This window comes from Myzus persicae, unplaced genomic scaffold (assembly GCF_001856785.1).
Source record: "Myzus persicae strain clone G006 unplaced genomic scaffold, MPER_G0061.0, whole genome shotgun sequence".
Lineage (NCBI taxonomy): Eukaryota > Metazoa > Arthropoda > Insecta > Hemiptera > Aphididae > Myzus > Myzus persicae.
This window is the reverse complement of record NW_019103739.1, coordinates 237,775-261,353: the sequence shown is the minus strand read 5'-3', so window position 1 is coordinate 261,353 and position 23,579 is coordinate 237,775. Positions and strand designations below refer to the sequence as shown.

At 28.3% G+C, this 23,579-nt stretch overlaps 1 protein-coding gene across 1 annotated transcript in view; it reads right to left on the bottom strand.

The window, feature by feature from the left end:
- Positions 1 to 2,519: 2,519 nt before the first annotated feature.
- Positions 2,520 to 23,579, bottom strand: part of LOC111035189 — a 148,641-nt gene continuing 127,581 nt past the window's right edge. The window contains exons 4-7 of the mRNA XM_022316714.1: positions 22,816 to 22,999; positions 9,715 to 9,849; positions 5,959 to 6,074; positions 2,520 to 2,716 (exon numbers count right to left, since the gene is read on the bottom strand). Of these exons, the coding sequence (XP_022172406.1) occupies positions 2,541 to 2,716; positions 5,959 to 6,074; positions 9,715 to 9,849; positions 22,816 to 22,999 (611 nt within the window). The 3' untranslated portion in view covers positions 2,520 to 2,540. The remainder of the gene's footprint in view (positions 2,717 to 5,958; positions 6,075 to 9,714; positions 9,850 to 22,815; positions 23,000 to 23,579) is intronic.

The window sequence follows — 23,579 nt, the reverse complement described above, 5'->3', positions numbered from 1 at the left end:
AATATTGTATTATAACAACTCGAGACGCTGTGCGAGCGTGCGTACTTTTTCGTCGGATCCCGTGACCTTAAATCGTCTTTGCCATGATCGAGACCCTTTGTGCGATGATAAACGATGGCGTGCGTCGAAGATCGCGTCCGGAACGAGAGTTGAACTATAAACAAACACACACACACACACACACACACAATATACCTTCTTATCCCTATCGCCACTGCACACGACCTGCGCCGATGGTTGGGCGGCCGGGAAGGATATATGCGAATTACCGAGAAATTTCGCGCACTGTATTATTTACGTCACGTTTCCTTTCCGACTTTTCTAGCGAGCACATCCTCCGCCACCGTTTTATCAATCATTGTCCTTGCCGGGCCAGTCGCCACTGGCCGGCCCTCGGAGGATCCGCTCGTTTCGTTTCCACGGTTCTTCGACGGCTACACACGCCGAGCAGCTGCAGACACCCCTGGAGGGTAAAACATTTTCTTCGGGTCGGTGGGTCGAAATCCACAAACGCCACCGCCGTTTTGTTTGCAACACGAGCTCGGAATATATTTATCCGATCTCACACACTCCTTTCCTCTCCGTCACCACCATTCGTCTTTACCCTGCTTATTGTCCTTTTGTTCGTTTTGATTATGCACACATATATTATATTATACATACGCAAATATATGTGCAGTGTGTGTGTTTTGGTAGAGTGTTTGGATTAATTATCCCGCCGAGTATATTTTCGGTGTGCGGCAATGCGAAGTCATTTCGCTCGAGACAATTTTAACGCACTCCCGGGTCACAGACAGTTTGTGAAAACCACATGGTTTTTAATTTTAATTTTAATTCTCGAATCGGGCTTTATAACCTATCACTATAAAATTAAATATAATAACAGTGTCAGTGGTATAGAATGGCATATACGTTTGTCAATAAATAATTTTGTAAAATCAAGTATATATTTTACTTTATTCTCGGAATGAAAAGGTGGCATACTAAACCAATGTATGATAAATTATATTGTTTAATAATTAAAATAAATAATACAAAAACCACGTACTATTTAAAATATGATCAAAGGATATCGATCAAATCATACATAATATAAAAAAATCACATATTGAGATGAAAAATTGTACATTTAAATATACTTTTATATTCAATGAATATAAAAATATTTTATAAATACCATTTGAACAGCAAATGTCTAGAATTTTTTATGTTATTAAAGTAAGTTTCATTTTAAATACTTTAACTAAATTTAACCTATTTAGAAACGTATTTTATGTTTTTGTAGCAAACACTTATTCATTTAATTTAAAAACAAATCAATTGTGACAATCTAAATAATAACAAATATATATCTCCACTCGAGAAAGAATGGATACCGCAAAAAAAAAAAATTCAACCTAACTATGCTTACTAACACCAATATTATTATTATTTAAAATATCCTTGGTTGACACGTCGACTCTGATCACAATCTTTGTTCGTATACAATAATAAGTCATTGAATTCAAATCGAACACATTCATTGCAGTGACACGTTTGGCACTTGCAGTTCGAAAGAGTGGTTCTCACTTGCTTACATTTTAACTACCTATCATACAAAGAAAGATGAATTCTGATTTCTATAAGAATTTGATATATAAATTCCATAAGAGATGATTTTTACGAAATAAAATCTTGTGCAAGTTTGTTTAAGAGATACGCACTGGCCACTATACACACAATGAAGCATCAACATTCAACATATCTCCGTTGACCCAAGTACAAAGTGTATACACGTGCCAGTATGAAAACAATCAAAACAATACGGTGGATTACAAAAACAACGTGAGGAAATTAAACAAACGGTTTTTGTCCGTTATTGTTTTGACAACTTTAAAAATAATTGTGTCATTAAGTTCATCTTGATGGTTCAGGAATATCATAAGAATATACATTTGAAGATTTGCGAAAAATACTTCACGAGACGCCCAAATATAGTACTAATTATATTACAATTTAATATCATGATAAATCTATGCAATTTGTTACGAGTAACATATTTTTTTATGAAAAAAAAAAATAATAGTAACAATGAACTTAAGTAACTCATTTAATTTGGCCAAATTGTGTAATTAAAATATTTGATATAAGTATGAATTACGCGTAATTCGTTCAACGGAATATTATAATATATTATATTTGTAATCTATAAATTATAATGTATCATGTGGATTATATTATACTTAAAAAAAAAATTAATTTAATAATAAGCTATTTATGAAAAATATTGGAAGTAAGAGTATTTTCATATTAATATACTATTAAAAAATTATAATTTGGTCTAATACGTTTCATGAATGTTAGAAATAAATAATACAGATATTCTATTTTATCACTGTAAGAGTGTAAGCAGTTAGAATTTATTGTTTTTAATACTTTTTGTTTTTTCCACGAATTTCTGTATACAGTCAACTTTTTGTGTAATATGATAATATAATATACTAGCCATATTTCTAAAAACAATGTAATGTGTTATACTAATAAAATATTATTGTTATATCTTACTTGAGTGGTAATGATAACGTGAGAAATTGTAGCCGTACTTTGGTATGAACGGAGCTTGTGGTAATATGGTACTTGCAATAAAGGTTTGTACCATAAATTCCCGGAAACCCTGGGCTAGCCAGCGTACAAGAGTCCTTGTTACAAGAAAAGTCTTGATACAGCCAATCACAAACTGGAAAAAAATCGAATGATATTTTAGTTTTAACAAAAATGACCCGTGAACCTACGTGTAGCCAGATTGCCTATCTCAGTCGCCGTCACTACGTTATATAATACTAATTAATAATAAATATTATAATATGTTAATGACGTTTATCATAAATAATTTGTAAAGTTAATATTAAAAATAAAAAACAGAAAAAAATTATTTGCAGCGTCAAATTATCTGGCTAAATATTTTAATTGACATTAACTGTTATTAACTGGGACTTGACGACAATTTTAATGGCAATTCATTATGTCTAATAATTATATATTTTTTTTTAATTATTCGAAATATTGTTTATAAAATATAAAGTACGTTACATTTCTTGAAATTTTAAACTGGAAATAATGTGATGATTGACTTAAAGCTTTAAATAAAATTCATTATGGAATAGAAAAGGTAGGTTATATTGTGTAATTGTGTTTCTAAAATTCAAAACAGGATAAGCTGTAAGCAGACTACAAATTGATAATACATTTAATAAATTCATTAATAGTAATGAACAATAAATGAAACCTTTTTCTCATTTAATCAATTAAATTTTAATATGGTAGGTACTTATTTCATCGTGTTTTACAAAGTCAAACAGAAAAAAAACATAAAACGTGTAAACAAATGTAAAATATAATTAATTAATTATATTGTTTAAACTAACTACGGGGGAATAAAAGTACACTGTACTAATAAAATTAATAAAATTTGAAGTGTTAAAGGAAAATTAAACAACATAACAGTTGAATACAATTAAAACTATATTGTATAAACTATATATTATATATTATGTATTCAACTTATAATATGTCAAACATATTTTATAATTATTATTACAGATAATTCCCAGAAGATAATATTATTAACTTTGCACAATGCTCTTTGGAGCTTATAAAATAAAATTAATATCGTTCAATTTGGTATAACACTATAATAATGATGTTACTTATTTTTCTTATTATTATTATTACTCGAACATTTTGACTTACTTACCTATTATTTATTAAAGATCTTATGAAAATTTAAAGGTACCTAAAAATAGGTACTTAAAAATAAATGTGAAATTTTAAGTAAAAATATCATCATGCAAATGTAAACTCGACAATAATGTAATTATTATATGATACATGACAAATTATTAAAATTCATTGACATCTTGTTCAATTATTAAAATTTTTTAAAATATTACTCTAGAGTTTCACAATAAAAAAAAATTGATTTTAATTTTAGATACAATAATTAATATGTCAAATATATACCTATATAATGATAAAAGAAACTATAAATAACAATAAAATGTGCATCCCATAAATTTTACAACATGGATATGATTTTCTTTAGAACATTTAAAATAAAACTGACAGATAGTATTGTTTGAATATTTTATACATTGCAGTTCAGACTCATATGTATTACCTACCGGTAAAAATTTAATTATAATAAAGTATGACACAACTAAAATTCAACATTCATATAATATACCTAGATGTATAATTTTAACACGGTGATTCGCCGAGCATGCTGATCCCCATTTTCTTACTTTCATACCTAATGAATTTATTCAAATTTTGTTTTTAAAATTTTTAAATATACTTACATAAAATACATATTTTTTTTAATTCTAAAAACCTTTTGGGCTACTCAAAAAGTGTCAGGAGGAGAACAAACTTCTGTTTTTCAAATGTTCAAATGAAAATACCATTTATACTGTAAATTATATTTTATTAAATAATTTGTATTGACAATTTCAATGTAGCTAATTCGAAATTTGGACAATGGTTTATACTAAGGATAATAGTTTAAGAAATTGGTTTTTACAAAAATATTAAATACATCCAATATAATTGAATGTAGGATTTATTATACTTACTTAAAATTATAAATATTGATGATTAATATTAATTACTAAAATTTTCCAATCACCATAGACTTATAATAGACTCAATATTTTTCAAACCCATTATCATGGGCCTGATCTTTAGTAAACAAAGTCAAAAAACTCTATAATTGCTCGTCAAATATTTTGAAAAACAAAAGTTTGTAGTTCATTTGGTAGTACAAGGTATAATCTTAATTATTTGAAAATATCGTCTTAAAGTATATTGAAAAATTTCAAAACTCAGATTTTGATAAACTGAATTATTGAAAAATAAAATTAGATAAGTATGTTTGGTATGAATCATTCTGTATATTGTATTATTTCTTTATTTTTTAATTTAAATAAAAATAAATTTTAAATGTATAAGACTTAAGTACATCAGTTATTGTATAATAATATATTCACACAATCACACATACATATATAACTGCAGTGATTTACTTAATATGTATAATATTTTTGGCGAGGTAATAGAAACTCCATTATCCCACTACTTAATATCAGTCATACTTAATGAGCCATCCTGTACACGAAAACATTATATTATATGAAAACAGATGTTCAAATCAGAATCACTCTTGGTGTGTATTTTATCGTTTAGCGAAAAATTAATGATTCGAGTAAAATATGAAGGCAATATATCACATTAAATTGCATTTGTGTGTGCCCGTAACATTTCATTGTTATGATATTATCCTGAATAACATTATATGGCTCTATGGTATTTTATCGTTTATATCACAAGGCATTCTTGAAAATTCAATGTTTAGCATATAAAAACAAATTAGACTAACTATGCAGGATTAAAAAAATATTTGTGAATCGTTTTATATGATTTTAAATGTTTGCTATCAGCTGAGCGCATAATGCCAAATAACAGAACAGCATCTGAATGGCATACATACCTATATAATTTTACTCAAACATTTTAAGATTACCATATTTAATTTTACGAACAAGCTCAATTATAACGACGTTTGTCTTTTTGAACAATGCTATTTAACGTGAAACATCAATAGACAACTTTCGGTTGAATAAGGTAAGTACCAAACTGTTTTAATCATACATTCATACTACAATGTGAATTTGAAAAATAAGATAGCATATAACTACAGCAATTACGAAAACAACATACGCTCGCAGTTAGGTACAAATCCTAATCTCGGAACAAGAATTTTTGATTCACAAGTGTGTACGTGCTACACTTTTACAGTTTTACCTACGTTTCAACTCGACATAGGGTAATAAGTACGCTATAGTCTGTATTACCTACATCGTGGGATCACGAGGGAACAGACCCTACGAGACCGAGCAGTTTAATTAAAATGCATGGACTCACCCGTGTGCTCTATCCTTCTGCCTCCTTTGGGCCTGAACGCTAGACCATGAACATTCGTTAGCGAAGTAAAGCTAAAGTATGCCAAAAACTGTGATCTAGACGTGGCTTCTTCAATTCTAGAACGATAAAACAATAATTAGGTGTATTAATAATCTGAAAATTGTTTTCATTATTTATTGTTCTTAGTTTGGTACTCAAAGTTAAACTCTTATCGATGCGATTCATGTTCAACGCCATGGAATTTAATTGTATTAACTATTAAATCATCAAATGTTTTAAAACAATTAATGTTATAATATTTCGACTTTTATCTCCAATGTCTAAGCTTTATTTTTTTAATAAAACTTTGTATTACTTTTTTGATTTAAGGATATAAAACCAGTATATTTTGGTAAAAACGATATTTCACAGCAGTTTTATATGGTACAAATAAAAAAAATATTTTTTGGGTATAAAATTAATACAGCAAATAATATAATATTATAATGTATCATAAAATAATGAGAAAAATATGTTTTATTAATAAGAGAAAAATCCATTTTGTATAATTTTATCTGATGTTAATTTTAATTATATAGGGAATTTTATCGATTTTTTTTATTTTGTTCATTATTATTACCTTTCAATATAAGTAACTATAACTCATGATTGGTTTTAACCGTTAAATTGTGGTGACATCAGTGCTTACTTACAACTCTGTATTGGTTGAAATTTATTCAGTGCCCGTGTAATATCTTTTACCGCTTTCGAAGAGTTCGTTGTGCGTCAGTGCGTTGTCATTAAACATTATCAGTTTCCCGAAAGCGATTGTGAAGCCATGCAGAAATACGTGTGTGACTTTTAAAAAAAAAGTCACGAATATAGCGATGGTACGAAAGCAAAAGCTGCTGTCCACGGACCGGTAAGAACCATATTTACCAATCCAAAACGTCCGAGAGTGATCTATACATCCATCAAGCGCTAGATAGGGAAAAGGGAAATAGTGGAATGATTTTTAAGAGAAATAAAAGCCCTCTGGCCAATGGGCATATCGAAGTATATGCGTTTTAGCAGGACAGCTATACGAGTATACGACGGAATCCATTGGATAAAATATCGTTTCGAGTATACAAAATTCAGACTCTTTGACGATAACAGTGAAGCTATTTGGATTACAGATCGAAGCAAAGCCAGTCTAGGGTTGAGGCCTTTGCCCGGGGGTGAGAGGCCCGCTTGTGTGCGCGTGTCTATAGAAAATTAATGTCAGAGTCTGTCCGTCTGTCTTGCTGTCCGTCCGTCCATCTGTCTCGGACCGTTGGCTGCACACCAAAAACTGACCGCAAAAACCCATCAGTCGGAAATCTGACCCTAATCTCGGTTCACCCTTTTCTCATTAAATATATATATTTTTTCCGAAGATCAATAAAAGGAATTAGAGATTTCTTACTAAGATTTCATCGAAATACAAAAATATACAATCATGATGGTGTTATTAATAACAAACCTTTTTATATATGGCGGTGAAACAATAAGCAATACAGACGCACAGGTGGTGAAGGGAAAACTTTCAAAGGCTTTTCAGCGCACGTCTAAATTTATGGTGTCGTTAATAAAGATAATAATATCACTTTTAATACAACTCAGTTAAAAGAAAATTTCCAGCGTTAATAATTAAACGCATTATACCCGCTTGTCGTTAGGATGAAACGTAATATAATAATACCTATGTTATATATATTTATAAAATTAATTAAAATATATTGTTACTTATACATTTTGAAATAAATCCATTTTTAATCAATTTCAGTTTTTACAACATATTGTTTTGCACGTAGATAGGTACATTAAGTCTAAATATTTTCGATGGATGTATAAGTACCTACCTCTAAACATTATTTGTGTACGAATAATTATTAAAATAAACTTTTAGTTAAAAATTAACATATTTTGTATTAAAAAGTCAGAATATAAAATGTATGCATTTTCTGATATTCAGTCAAAATTTCCAACATTGAGTACTTTCTTATATTTACTATTATTATTCTTCTTATTATTATTATTATTATATGTATCGTAACAAATTATATTTCATGTTATTATTAATAACAATAAAACCGTAGAGTACAGTACATTTGAACACAATGAATTATTATGATGGTCTTTTATACGTACATATTTAAAAGATTATTTATTTAAAATGGAAATAAAAAATATGAAAATTGCATATTTCTATTATGCATTTGGGCCAGTTGCAGGTTCTTTACTCTAATCGGGATCTATAAATAACATTCATATCGTGTATAATGTATAATTTAATAAATACCGTAATATCACAAACTATGTAATAATTAAAATTTAAAATTTGAATATAATATTTTTTGATTCATTAACGTATAAAAAAATATACAATTGGTAGATACTTTTTCTTTTTAGTATCTATTATACTGTTTTTATACTTCTATCCTTTTGTTCATATTGGAAAGCACTACTAGTAATGAAAATGTAAATATAAAAATATTTGTTGATTTATACTTTATAATTTTAAATGTTTTTCTATTATAACATGTGGTTTTTGCAAACAACTTTTGCGCAACCCTTATTTATTTATACTAAACTATTTCTTTTCCGGTAGGTCATATTGTTATTACTTATTAAAATAATCTGTTTTGTTTCAATTTACAAATGTTTTTTCAACATAATGAGTAGTGTAATTACATTAGTTCATTACTGTCATGTTTTAAATTATCTTTTTTTTTACAACTTTTCCATTTAATTTTTTTTTATGGTAGATAATGTTATTTTGTGAATGAACATTAAACAGTATAAAGATTCAGTCAAGTAAAAGGAAATGAGGCGGAAGAAGTATTGTGTTTATTATAGTTATAGCTGTCTAAGGGGGAAGGGTTAAAATGAGGATGAATAAAAACATTCTCGATGAATGAACAATACAAAGCTCTCTATATTTTTATAATATTGTCGTTATAATTATTACACTGTATGATAAATTCTGATTTTTATTTTAATATGGTGTAATAAAATATTATTTAATGAATATTTGTTTTGTATCGATTTAATTTTATTGTTTTGTTTATAATTGTTTGGACGTATATTAAGAAGTAATACATTTACTTTATAAATAACATATTTGTAATTCATAATATTATTATTTACCAATATTAAAATTGTACTTTACTCGGGATGTTTGTATAGTAAAATTATATCCCAAAACCATTATCTCATTTCAATGTGACACCATATTATTTAACTATAGATAACTACTATTAATAACAATTTCTATAGTATAGTGAACAATTTAATTTAAAAAAAAAAATTTCGCTTGAACCGCAAGCATGGTGAGAAGCATTACTTCCTCTCCAGATGGTATTGTACGTGCAGCCTATTTCACAAAGAACAAATTTTAATAATAACTACCTTTTACCGTGATAGTCTTCCTGGTTCACATTATATATTATCATCTCTTTCACGCAGTCATAAACGTACGAAAGGATGAAAACCACTATAAAAGCCGTTCAACCATTTATCCCTTCATTTATCGCACTAGGCGGTAACTAAAATATCTTTTATTTGCACTCAGTTCAGATCTATATTATTTTTATTGAATATATTTATTCACTAAATTTTAAGCCGTAAGAAATGTATATTATATCATTTATATCTCATCTTATCTACTTGCTAGGAAAATCTTATAAAAAATAATTTCAATAAAATGTATAATATTCTTATATAAACGGACACTCTTATATGTTTGATCCTTACCGGAAATTCAATACGGCCGATTCTTGATCTGCAAACATGACGACTGGAGGTGCTAACCGTTCGTTTTGGCCACATATCCGAGGCCCTGTTCCTTGTCCAAAGGAATCCAGTAATTCCAAGTATCCCGATACACAACTAGAAAATTCATATACTTGATAAGATTATAATTGTATATACTTATGTATAATATAATGTTTAGTAATAATAATAATACTTTTTCATAAATAATGAGTATTCTCTCTTAGTTTATAAAATATTTAAATTGTTCTCGTAGAGTGAATACAAATTATTTTAAACTATATTATTCTCACATGAAATAGTTGTGTTTTTTATTTATTACATGAAAGTTTTATTAGGTTTTATATTTAAATAATTCCATTTAAAAGTACATTTTCATAATTTAATGCCAAAAAATGTTATAAACTTACAACTTTGTAAACTTTATAAATGTTTAATTATAGGTACTTAATTATATTTTTTTTTTTACTTAAAATAAGAATATTCTTAAATTTAAGACATTTTTAAAAAATATTACATTTTATGAGACCATAGAAAGAACACGGTTCATTTAAAATTTTACCAGCCCATCATACAAATTATCAACATTGTAAATAATTTTTAATATTTTTTGACAATATTTAATTATTAAATAACAATTAATTATTTTGTTTTTAGCATTTTTATTATATTTACAGTTTATTTGTATGATAAACACATTCAATAAAAATAAACTACTGTAGGCATTGGATTTTTGTCATAACCACTTGTATACGTTCGTTATAAAAATATTTACTATACTATAATTATTTTAACTCGGAGAAAAATGTTTGAAATATTATAACAGTGAACTTTAAAGATCATGACGTATTAGTTATTCATAATGCTATTATGTAGGTAGTTAAAATAGTATAAATAAGACAACTTAATGTTTATATATTTTATAGCCACTATTAAAACTTATTTTAAAAATACTATAAGAAAATATATTACAATAATGAGATGCATTTACAGTTAAAAAAAAAACATTTTGGCCAAAGACAACTAATTCTAATATAAATATTTTTATGTGGGCATCTACGTGTCTTAGATGTCTTTATAAATTCCAAACAATACAAGCCACATCCAATTTGATAGGCTATTATTATTATTAATTTAATCCATTAATAAAACAATATTAGTACCTATCATTGAATATAATATTGTAGAATACATTTTACTCAATGTTATTATTTACGGTTATAATGAAATTGAATACGTACATAAGAACCGCACTTTGTGATATTATGAGAATCATTGATTACTTGGTATGATATTAAAAAAGTTGTGGTCTCCGATGATTATCAACAGATGAACGTTTTCAAATCCTTATCAATACCTATACAGACTGCGTTGACAGTTTAATGGGGTTGTCATTTTCACCCGTTAAGTCGCAACGGGTTGTATCATCTATACAGCATACACGTATAACTGTCGCGCGTATTTTGTCTCCAAACACGACAATATATAAAGGGAAATATATTACATATCCACTTGTCTTTTTATTTTTAATATTTTCCATTGTCAACGGAATTCCCCGTCCGAGTTTTCCATTCATTCACCGTTTATATGTTTTTTATTTCTTTTTATCATCTCCAAACACACTCGATACTTGCGTCATATAATCATACCTAACCACTTTGGCCACAACTGCCGTCGTTGTTGTGTATTTCTAGGGGAGCACAAAAGCAAAAAAGAGGGTTTAAAGGGTTGTTACGAGATTGCACTGCATTTTGATTGCACGTGCTGTGTTCCGTGGTAGAAATGAAAGGACACGCGTAACACTCGTACCTATATAGTATTATACGTATACACAATATTATAATAGTCGCCATGTCTAGTCATATACATTTTTAACGAGTCGCTGTAATTGAAACGTATAAGTCGTAAAAGTATGTAAGTAGCTTTTTTTTTTTTTAAATTAGTTTACTTATACAATTTATAATTAAAAAAATATTATATAATATTATTAGACCCAATGCGATCCTTTGGAAAAATTAAGTAAAGTGTAGACGAGTATACCTGGATTGAATCTCACAGGTCAGGACATTTTCAAAGCCCGAGTGTTAATGTGTAATTACTCTTAAGGTTGATTTGCACCACGTCGAAATTTAAATATAATTAGGATGACTTATTACTGAGAAGTAAATCTGCCCTCCATCGTACTGTTTATAGTTTATACTGTTCATATAGTCAGTGTTAATAGTGTTTATTGCTCGTGATGGTCATATAAGTTCTCCCCGTTACGATCAGCGATGCAGGAATATCATATTTTTAGCGTTTTAATATTCCGAGACGTACGATGTGCCACTTATGGAACATGTAGAACGTATCATGTCGTTGTTACCAAAGGATATAATGTGATATGACGGCGAGACTAGGTTGTATGCGCTTGAGAGCGCGTATATCGACCCCGTTATTCATTTTTTTTTAATGGTTATAATATGACAATATTTCCGGCAATATTATTTTCTTCCCGAACCCAAATTTTAAAATATCCAAGTAATATACATGTTAAGAAGCCAAGAAATGAACAGTAGGTATACTCTTGAACTGTGCGTTTTCTAGTTAGTTATTTTTATTTGTTCTTCCTAACTTATATACGTAGCAGGTACAATTCGATGATAACAGTTACCCAGATACCACTAAGAGAATATTGACTTTCTTAAGTTTGTGGAGATGTTCAAATGTTGAATTTAGGATAACAAATCGTGATAAAGGAAATACAAATCGTTAGGATGTGTTTTGACTTATAATTTACATACTTTGGTACCGGGATAACGGGTCTTATACAGATTTCAGTATTTTGTTTAAATGAATATTGCATATCGAACTTGAATAATTAAAACTGAAAGATAAAAAATAATCTGATGAAAGCATTATAGTGGTTTTTTCCATTAGCTCTCTTTTTAGGAAAGACCCTTTAGTTGTGCTTCTGCTACCATAATCCTAATAATAAATTACTATCGTCAGGTAGCTAAATTATAATGCACACGTACCAATTAAATATTAAGTCATTAACGTTTGTATAATATTGCAATAATTCTGACCATTTAGGGTGAAACTTGAGGTTAGTTTTGGATAAACCTTTTGGTAATAAAAAATAACAAACCGTTTCTCTAGAAAATTGAATATTACCCAACCATACTATAGGTGTGTTATAATATACAACGCTCGTTCATTGCGATTTTGAATAATGTGTTTCCACTAATATTAATCACTATAAATTATTACGATTGGTGCCTATTATTCTGTATTAAAACATCAGCGTGACTGTGTAGCAACCGATAAAATATTTCTGAACTTAAAAATTGAAAATGATTTGCCAACGATTCGCATTGGATACTGTGTTAAGAGGACGCCACACTCGCATATGTTGTCTCCGTCTTAAAATTGTACAACATAGCACAAACTGTTTTTCGAGGGACAACTTTTATGTTTCTGTGTTTGTAGTGTGGCTCCAACGTTTCTGAACATATAGAGTAGAAAATGTTCTATGAAACAGCGTGCCTATATTTCAGATAACATAACTACAGTAAAAGTTATTTGCTTCTAAACATTTTGTTTTTTTTTTTAATTTGCTTATAAAAAATGATTAGATAGTGTAATTTAAAAAAGCACTCTGTTGCACAGATAAAGTTCATTTTTACGTGTTGTGAAAATTTGGTAATTCTACAGCAAATATGATGCGAGAAAAGTTGTCCCGCGCAAAACAGTTTTTGCAATGTTATACATTAGTAAGACGGAGACCACACATGCGGGCGTCGCGTCCTCTTTATATATACTCGTTTTAATAATAGTTGTGTGATAGATCGAAGATGATAATCTAAGTTCGTTGTCCACAAAGTGTATATAATACTATAGATGATTGTTCGATCTATTTACATTCAATCATTTTGATAAAATGTTAACCTCGGCTCAAAAGTGTTGATACTGTATAAATAAGTGATGCAATCGTTTTTGAGACAAAATATGATTTATTTTAATTTTTTTAATTCAAGACGTTTTTCACTTTGACCCTGTCGTTCGCTTCCACGTTTATCACGATAAATAATTCATAGCCTGAAAGTTATATACCATTCTCGCTGTTTGTCCCTGTCCGCTGTTTGGATAAGCAAAACAGCATCACCGACGGCGCTTGTAGATTTTCATTTTCCGAATCGACAGGCGCATAATATAAATTAAAAATACGGAGATAATTAAGTTTTCACGGGAGTTGGCTTCTACCCTTCGGCTATAAAATATATAATACGCATATAATATATCATTATATATATATATACCTATATGTATATTTGAATATATATCTGCATATATATATCGGACATACCGTGAATATTATATATTATATACCTTTATTTATATAAATATATGTATATATACATATTTATATATATGTATATGGGATACATATTATATAATATTCAAGGTACGTCCAAGAGCGGCGAAATCAGAAGGGCGTGTACACCATCGCCTCGTATAAGTAGTCACCGAAAATACTGAAGTTTATTTTGCCAAACGATATTTTCGACGAGCATATTATGAAATGTCACCGTCACGAGTCACAACTTACACTGCAGTGACTCCGCGTACACGTGTACTATAATATTATTGTGCATCTACACGTGCAGTGGATGTCGCATATTGATGTATCATTCAAATTTCATTCAAGCGCGTGATTCATATACAAGACCTGGTTTTATTGGATAAAATACGTACCACACACACACAAGCACACACGTTTTCTAGTTATTACTATACACGTGCACGTTTCAATGATACTAATTGAGGTGGTGAAGCGTCTATTATGTTTATCATCATGGCCATATGAGCTTGCAGGTACATGCATAGATGCGCTGTAAGAGGACTACATGGTAGAGGTCGTGTACAGCACTTTTGAAATTCGATAGAACTGAGGTAAACTTGTAATTATGAACATAAACTATGGAGGTCCTATGACGAGAGTAAGGTAAATTATGTTTTTAATGTGTAAAACAGTTTGACTGCAATGATATAAATCATGTTTTTTTTCAGTTAATTAACAAAATAATGTTTAGCCGTTAACAAAGTATTCATTATGACTGTGTCATATTATACGTATAAATGCGATTGTCGTTTCATTCGGATATCAAAACAACACAACTCCGTTGAAAAACAAAAATATGCCTGAATTCGGCAAGACGTATTCATGATATATTTTAACTAAAAAGTACCTAGATTAAGTAAATATTGTTATCTACTAACATATGGTGAATTTGCCACTTAATTTTTTTTAACTAATTTATTATGTGGAAATTAACAAAAACAAATAACGTATTAATTTAAACAATCCATAAGGTTAAATAATACAAAAAGGAGTAAGGTATCAATAATATTGTAATTATAAGTTTATAAAAAAAAAATGAATCATGAAGCTTATTTCACACAAACGCTCTTAATTATCTATGATGATCTTAAAAACTTTAAAAGTTTAAAAAGAATTTATTTTATCTCGAAAACTCAATTTATTATATTTCTATACTTTTTTATGGTAAATAATCAACATAAATTATTATAGGTTCTTTTAAATTAGTATTGCCTTTTTTAATATTTCACTGATTCAAATGGTTGAAGCTGATTAAACACACCTTTTAAATCGACGTGAAATCAATTTATTTTAATAAATAACAATACAATATGATGATTTAAAATATAAATTGAAATATTTAACATACCATAAAGTCAGTACAATAAACCTAAATTCAATAATATAATACTTATATATATATTAGTATATATTATATAAGTTAAATTAACAATAACTGGAATACTCTTCATAGTTGAACTACAATATTATATAATATTGTTTTCAAAATCAATAAGAATTATTTGAAAATTATCTTATATTTATGAGTAACAATTGCTTAAGGACATTTTATTTTTGAAGAAATCTTGAGTAATTTTGTTAAAATTAAAGGGAAAAAAGAAAATATTATAACTAAACATTAATAATACTAATATATGTTTTATCATATTGAGATTTAAGTTACTTGTGATACTAAATAGATACTTGTTAAGGTTCAAACAATTTTAAATTAGAAAAAAAAAAAATTTAAAGTAATTTTTGATTTTAATTTTTTCAATATTTAATAACAATTATACTTACACAAATTAGATATATCAATAAACTCTTTAGCCTATAGTTATATAGCGTTTAATTCAATTATATATAAATTAATAACTCAATTGAATACCGTGGCAATATTAGTTCACCAATATTCAAAGTGATTCAAAAAGCACACTAACCTCATTTTCTCTGCAATAATACAGTTATTCAAAATCTAATTTTTGGAATTTCAAAATTTACTTAAAGACCTTATATTTGATCATTATTTCAATACATTTCAGAAACTCTTCTGATAATATTTAAATTTTGTATGAAATATTTAATACTCTGACTAAGAACAAAAAGTTTATTTTCACTATATACGTGAGATAATTAATAAGCAGTAGAACATTTATCACGTTATTTAATAATATCACTTCGGAAACTCTGAAAATCAGGAATAGGTAATTTACATATTGATATAATAAACTAATCTAAAATTTAAAAAATGTTGTATAATCATATTATAAAATATTAATTATTTATACAATGTTTAGTATGATATTTATGTTCTTCAATTTCAAACATTGTTTTGAAAAGTGATTTGTATTCTTAAAATTCAAGAATTGTTAACCATAGACAAGTGATTAACTAAATTTGAATTCAATTGATTTTTGCCCAGGGGTAAAATTGAGTTTGTTAAAAAAAAAAGTGTTCAGAATGAAGGTAAGCACTGCGTTTTTTAGGCAAAGACTTACAAATTGAAATATTGGATTTATTTGATAATTAAAGATATAAACATAAACACATCATCTTATACTATAATTTATACTAATAAATAATAATATAATTAAACTGGTTAACATAATTGACAATGAATTTATATTCAAATTTCTTTTGATAGTTAAATTACCACTAAACAGAAAGTATTTTTGAATAACATCTATATTTACGGGACTCAATGTAAGGTGTGCCGAAATGTTGTTATCAGATAAAAAAAACCTTGGCCTGTAAGTGTACAATAATTTAAAAGTGTTTGAAGGAGAAAGGGTTAATTAACTTAACTTTTTATCCATTTTCTTTCAAATACCCAATTTCAAATAATACACCAAACTACGACATGTTTCCTAATTGTTTAATAAGAAGTATATGTATATTGTACATAGAAGTCTACTCTAAGGAATTTATTTCAGTTAGTTTAATCTTTACATGAAGTGTAGACAATATCGTTATTCATGTCAAATATGAAATGTTTTTAATTGCTTAAAGTTATATGAAATTATGACACAATATTGCCATTTATTACTAGAATTGATTAAAATTCAGATTTTATCCTCTGCTCAAGTATGCCTATTGTGCCGCTGTCATCGTTGAGCTGACACATAAAATAATTTGAAATTCATTCTTAGGACATTGAAAAATAAAAAATATTGACGAACTTATTTTATAATGTATATAAAACATTTAACTAGCTTATACGTTTTGTTTTATACAGTGTAGTATTTAATGCAATAAAAAAGTACTGAACGTTGTACTTTAGGTAAGTACTATAAATTGATATTTTATTATATTGTTTATTAGTTGTTCCTTTTTATTTTTTGTAATTTAAGGTTTATACTATAAGTTGTTTATAAAAACCTGTAGTTTTAATCGCGGAATTCGACACTAAAATATAGGCACGTTAAAATATGTTTTAAAGGCAAAAACTAAAGTGATAATCATTACACTGAATAAAATAACACACTTATAAACTGTACTAAGCTTAATATTTAAAATGTGGTCGTCATCTAATTTGTATTGCATTCAAATATTATTATAAAATATAAGAAACATTAAAACTGAAACGAATGCACAAAGACGAAAATCCCTAGTTCAGAAGCACCCACTTCCGGAAAGAATTGATTTTATAATTAAGTATTATTGTAAGACTTCATTAAGGACGTGACCAAATGAATCATGTGCATCAAAAATATTCGTGCGACCGTGGAAACAATACTCCAAAACTACTTAACACGATATCAAAGAGTTCCTTGTCCGGCAAGGACTTAAATGGTCTGAAGGAATTCTAAAAAGCATTAGAGTACACTGAAACAACAATACGATTATTGGACATCAACATTAAAAATGTTCAGAAACTTTAAACCCAAGTAATATATTATGCAATCAATATGAATATTTTATACCAACCGTATGAGAGTATAAAACAATTGCTTTATAATAAACCTGCTACTTATTTTCATAGTCCATATTATATACGTTAATATATTAGGTACACTATACCAGTGGTTCTCAAACTTCTACGACCACGGCACCTTTAAAATATTGTTTGTGTTTCCTGGAACCCCAATGTCTAAACCAACTCAACTACAATTTTTTTAAATAAAAAAAGGAAAACCAATACTCTAAACTCTTAAGTCCAAAAAATGTTTTAACGAAACTGTTAATGACTTTTCTTTATTGAACTTAGTTTAAAAAAAAAAAATGTTCAATTAAAAATTTTTTTTTAAAATAACAAACATTAAATAAACATAATTTTCTCAATAATCACATACATCTTTCAACCTTGACATTGTCCCACGGAACGCACTTTGGAAAACTCTGCCCTATACCACGGCTATACAGTTTACTGAAATAATATTATTTTTAAAACATATAATATAGTTATTAATTCCAAAAGTTAGTTAGTCTCTATTTTTTGCAATAACAAAATTGATTGAATGATTTAAAATCACCTTTAGTACTTTCAACCATACACCAATTTGATACTTTTAACATGTCTAGCAATTAATATAAGCATACCTACATCAATTTTCAAAACTTAATTATTATTTTTACAGATTTTTCTTTCAGGTTTATTTTATCTTACTTTGTTTTTCAACTATGTCAAGACTTATCAGTTTTTATTGAAATTGATTAGTTCATAAGACTTCGTCTTCCAGTTAAAATTAAATCATTTTCCAACTATGTTATGTCCTCTGTAATACGGATTTTTCAAAATAAGAAAGTGATAAGCCTTGTGCTGTTCCTCTAATCCGACCAGACATTTTCTATTCAATAAGATTTCTTTCCGAACATTTCTTTTCTACTCACAACAAAAAATTATCTAGCGCGATTAACAAATCTAATAGTTATTACTACCACTGGATTTAATACTTTTTTTTGGCACACAACTATTTTTCTTACGATTCTCATATTATACACCATCAGCTCTGGAAACTTAATCTTTCCAGGCGCCAAATAGTCGCTTTTTTGTGACTTACATTAGGTCACAACTTCCTGCCTTTCTCTTTATTTCAAATCACTTTAAACTTCTCTCTTTCCTCGATTACCCTCTAGTCACTGCTAAGAAACTACGGGACCTTAAGCACATAATTTTCCATTATCTTTCTGTTTAATATAAAACACTTGTTTTTATTTGAACACAAATAGTATTTTCCAATCGTACTGCCAGTATAACACCTACATAATATATATGTATAGTACAATTCCTGTTTTCCGTATGGCTTTTCTGACTAATGATTTTCGTATTTTCTCATAAAATTATTTTTCTTGTTTAAATAAACAAGAACCTTGCAAATTTAGAACTTTGATTTTTGGTCTTATCCAATAATGATCTTTCCTCGATTTATTCATATTGTGTTTGTACACAAAACAAATTATCTGATACGATTCTGACACTCTCATTTACGTTTTTTAAATTCCATGTAAGTATATATACAAAAAGTGTAAAAATGATGAAATCGTTTGTTATAAAAATGCGCTTAATACGAGGCAGTCAAAGAATAATGATAATAATTAGGTTTTTGTTTCACAAAACTTTATTATCTGTGACTGCCATATATTTCAGATTTAAGGAGTGTTATTTAAATTGATAGTAGTATAATATGTTTACGCAACTGTAAGTGTAATAATTTATTTAAAATATAAAATAGTTCTATATAATAAATATCGTATTAAAATCGAAAATGAGATGAAGTCATTACGTTACAGAATTAGAAATTGAATAATTACTCAAATAAAAATAAATGCCACAAAAGTGTAATAAATAGTCTTAAAAAAATACAACAACCATATCAATTTTTGCATAAGCCACTGATATGAGGTACTGTTACAAATTAGGTAAAACAATAACTATTATAATTACACAAAACAATAAGTTTATAATTTATCAGTGAGAATGTTCATGATTGGATTTTTGCAAAACTATAAAAATATCCATAAAATAACAATAAATATCATGATTAGAAAAGTACATTTTCAAACATTATTCCCTAAAAATTGACAACAAAAAATAATGTAAGATTTTATATAACTATATTTATTACCTACCTAATGCACTTTCTAAATAAATTTTTTTCATAGTTGCACATTATTTGAGTGGGAAATTATTACTGTTGTAACTTTAAATAAAATGCAACATAGTACATTATGAAGTAAAATCTAAGTAAAATAGTGAAAACTGCAAAGTAACTAACTAACGACTTTATCTTATTTAAATTCAAGCATAATATATTGCATAGGATAAAATTCATAAATTTCATTTTATTATACACGCTAAGTAAATATTATGAAAATTCTGGGTACATGACATATGTACAATGTACTACCTTATAAATTATGTAAATATGGTTAATTTAATTATATTATGGAGGAAATTATTTTTAGCATTTTTGAATAATATACAATGTAATATAATATAATACCTATGTCTATACATCTATATATATCTATGAATACTTTTCGTTAGATTTGTAGTTTTTTTTTTTGTGTTCATGATATTGATTATGTCAAAACTTTTTGTCAAACTTCCATTGTTATATTTTTCAAAAAAAAAAAAACAATAAGTATTATCTTTGTGTTTGATATTTTTGATTTTACGATAGATATAGTTGAAGTTCGAAATAAAATAGTGGAAAGTCACGATACAGCATTTAATGTTAAATTCCAACAATGGAGTCTGTGCGTCATTTGATGTTTATAATCGTCAATCCTGCAGTTGTTAAATAGAATATTAATAATATATCGGGGCAAATGACGCAAATATAGAAGGGAATTTGTAGTATAACCGACGAATAAATTAGCTTAACCAATACTCCCCTCTGCGTTTACACAACCGTTTAGTTTGCGTTTCGGCGTTTCTTGTGAATTCAGACACAAGCCAACTATTATTATATACACCCTGCACAGATGTAATGTACCCGTACAGGCGATAATGACTTTTTGTCGAGTATTTGATATCGTTCTCTAAGTAGGTTTTTTCATTATTCATTTTTCATTTATGTTACATACAAGTCAATTACATTTTTGACAAATATAATATGTAACAATCAGCTGTGCCCATCTATCAAAATTAAGTGATGGGATCAATTTTTGGCAAAAAATAAAATAAAAACCAACAAAATTGTTTTAGTAGCATAATAAAATAAAATATAATATAAAATAAAAATGAAATAAAAACTTTACTAGTCTTATTGTGGACGATGATGGTATTGTCTTCTATCAATCAAATCTTTGATTTCCGGGGGCCCATAAGCAAACGGAAAAATGTATGATTAAAAATCACGTAGGTCGTGAGGACGTTACTTGACAAGTAGTATGACTATCGAGTCACTTGTAATTTTGTAAATAATTTGTGAATAATTATGCATTATATTAACTGTCAAACTGTTAAAAATGTTAAAATATGTTATCAGTAAGTTAGATGACCTTGCATATACACATTATTAAAAAAAAAAAAAATTAATAATTAAAAATATACACTTTATACCCAGTGTTATTGTCTGTATAATAAAATAGTTGTTTAGTATTTACATAAAAAAAAATGCTAGAGGGTGCCACGTCCCCCCTTGGCACCTGCTAATCCTAATGAGCACCGTTGGTAGTTGGTGACAACTGTTATTAAGCAAACTGAGTAAATATACTAAGCAGACTAACAAACCATAATCGGTAATATTCATTGACATTATAATAATAATTAATAAAGATCTGTGTAGAACAGCATTACGAGCGGTGTGCGAACATCTCGCAGTGATGTAAGCTGTCTTGAACTCAAAATACAACTATCTATATTTCTATATATCATACCATACTACCCCGCACTACCATACATTGAGCCACTCAGTCACCGAAAAGAGTACTCTAAGTTTCCATGTTCAGTGTCAAATCACTTATTGTCATTAGTATAAGCTGATCTATGGTAATATTACAACAGGGCTTATATGTACTATGTACCCCGAGACACAAAATGGGTTTGAACGCGGACCAGCAAAATGTTGCCTGGTTTTTAACACGAAACCCGAAATATTCTAACTTTGTTTGACGCCCTGGGGACTGAGTTCTGACGTTATCTCTATAAAGACTTTATCGCAATTCACAATAGTTCCTTATAACTACAAGCACCATACAACTATGACGTAGTACATGGTTATTAAACACTCCGCAGACCACCATCAAGTTATTTAAGTCTGTTTTATTTTTAAAATCTTATACGTTACTAATGACCTTTGTTTTTCGTCAAACCTATGACCACGACCTCGCTTTTCTTTCCAAACGTTTTCCTCACACGGAGCTACTCCCAGGAAACCCAGGTCAATTTATCAAGCCCTGTACGTAAGCAACTCACTTCTGGTCGATATTTTTTAGTGTTATTATTCCACCTTTGTCAACGAGTTTGAGCTGCACAATCTTGCTATGTTTTTCGTCAATGTTTCCTAGATAAGACTACTGCCTTTAATCTACTACAAAATGTTAATGCCAGAACCGTCACTATTGTTCTCATGTCGTATTAACACTCACAAGCTACGCTCCAACCCATAAACTATACCTACTTAAATATTATAAGATAATAGGGTTATTAGTAATTAAAGTAATAAACGATTGTTTTGATCGATTATGCCACGCGTCGCAGTATAATATTATTGTTCTATCGACAAACCGACAAGCGATTTCGGGTAGGTCGCAGTTGCGTGTACGTTACTTGCCTGGAACCGTTGAAATGGCCGGCGTTGACGAGCCTGTAGACTTGTAGTTCCACACGTCTGTCCAACCCTGGGTCCAGCGTGTACCAACAATAGTTTGGGCCGGACAGCGCGGGAGATTTGATCTGTCCGAACGTCGAGTTTGAACGGGCCAACAGCATATCGGCTTTTATTGTGACGTTGCACACTGAAACATAAGGAAGACGCTTGTCGTTAGATTTATTATAGATATTGTTATATCGAGTACAACATATATATGAACTCAATATTATTGTAAAAGCCAAAGACAATAAAATTTCCTTCAACAAAATCGATACAAAGTTGAACAAAAGTGGGCAAGTTAATGAAAAAATTTACTTTAAATGTTAAAGAAAAATAAACGCGTAAGTATAAGTTAATAGTTAATTAACAATATATTTTACTGTAAAAGTTTTAAGTTATTATGGAGAAAAATAATAACTTATTAACTCAGTTAAAAATAAGTTGAATCATAATTTTTTTTTATTACCACCTGAGTAACAAATATTGTGTTACTTAAGTGTTTTTTTTTTAATAATAACTAAATATTTAGTTATACTTAAATAGGTATACTATACCATTATACTTGGATACTGCCATAGCGCATCAAGTAATATTACACATTTGTGTCATTTTTATCAACAAAATGAGGAATATTTGTTAGTTTATTGATGCTTAAGTGAATTACATGTACACAATGTCAGATAATTTAACAACAAATAATTAATTAATTAGTTATAATTACTGTA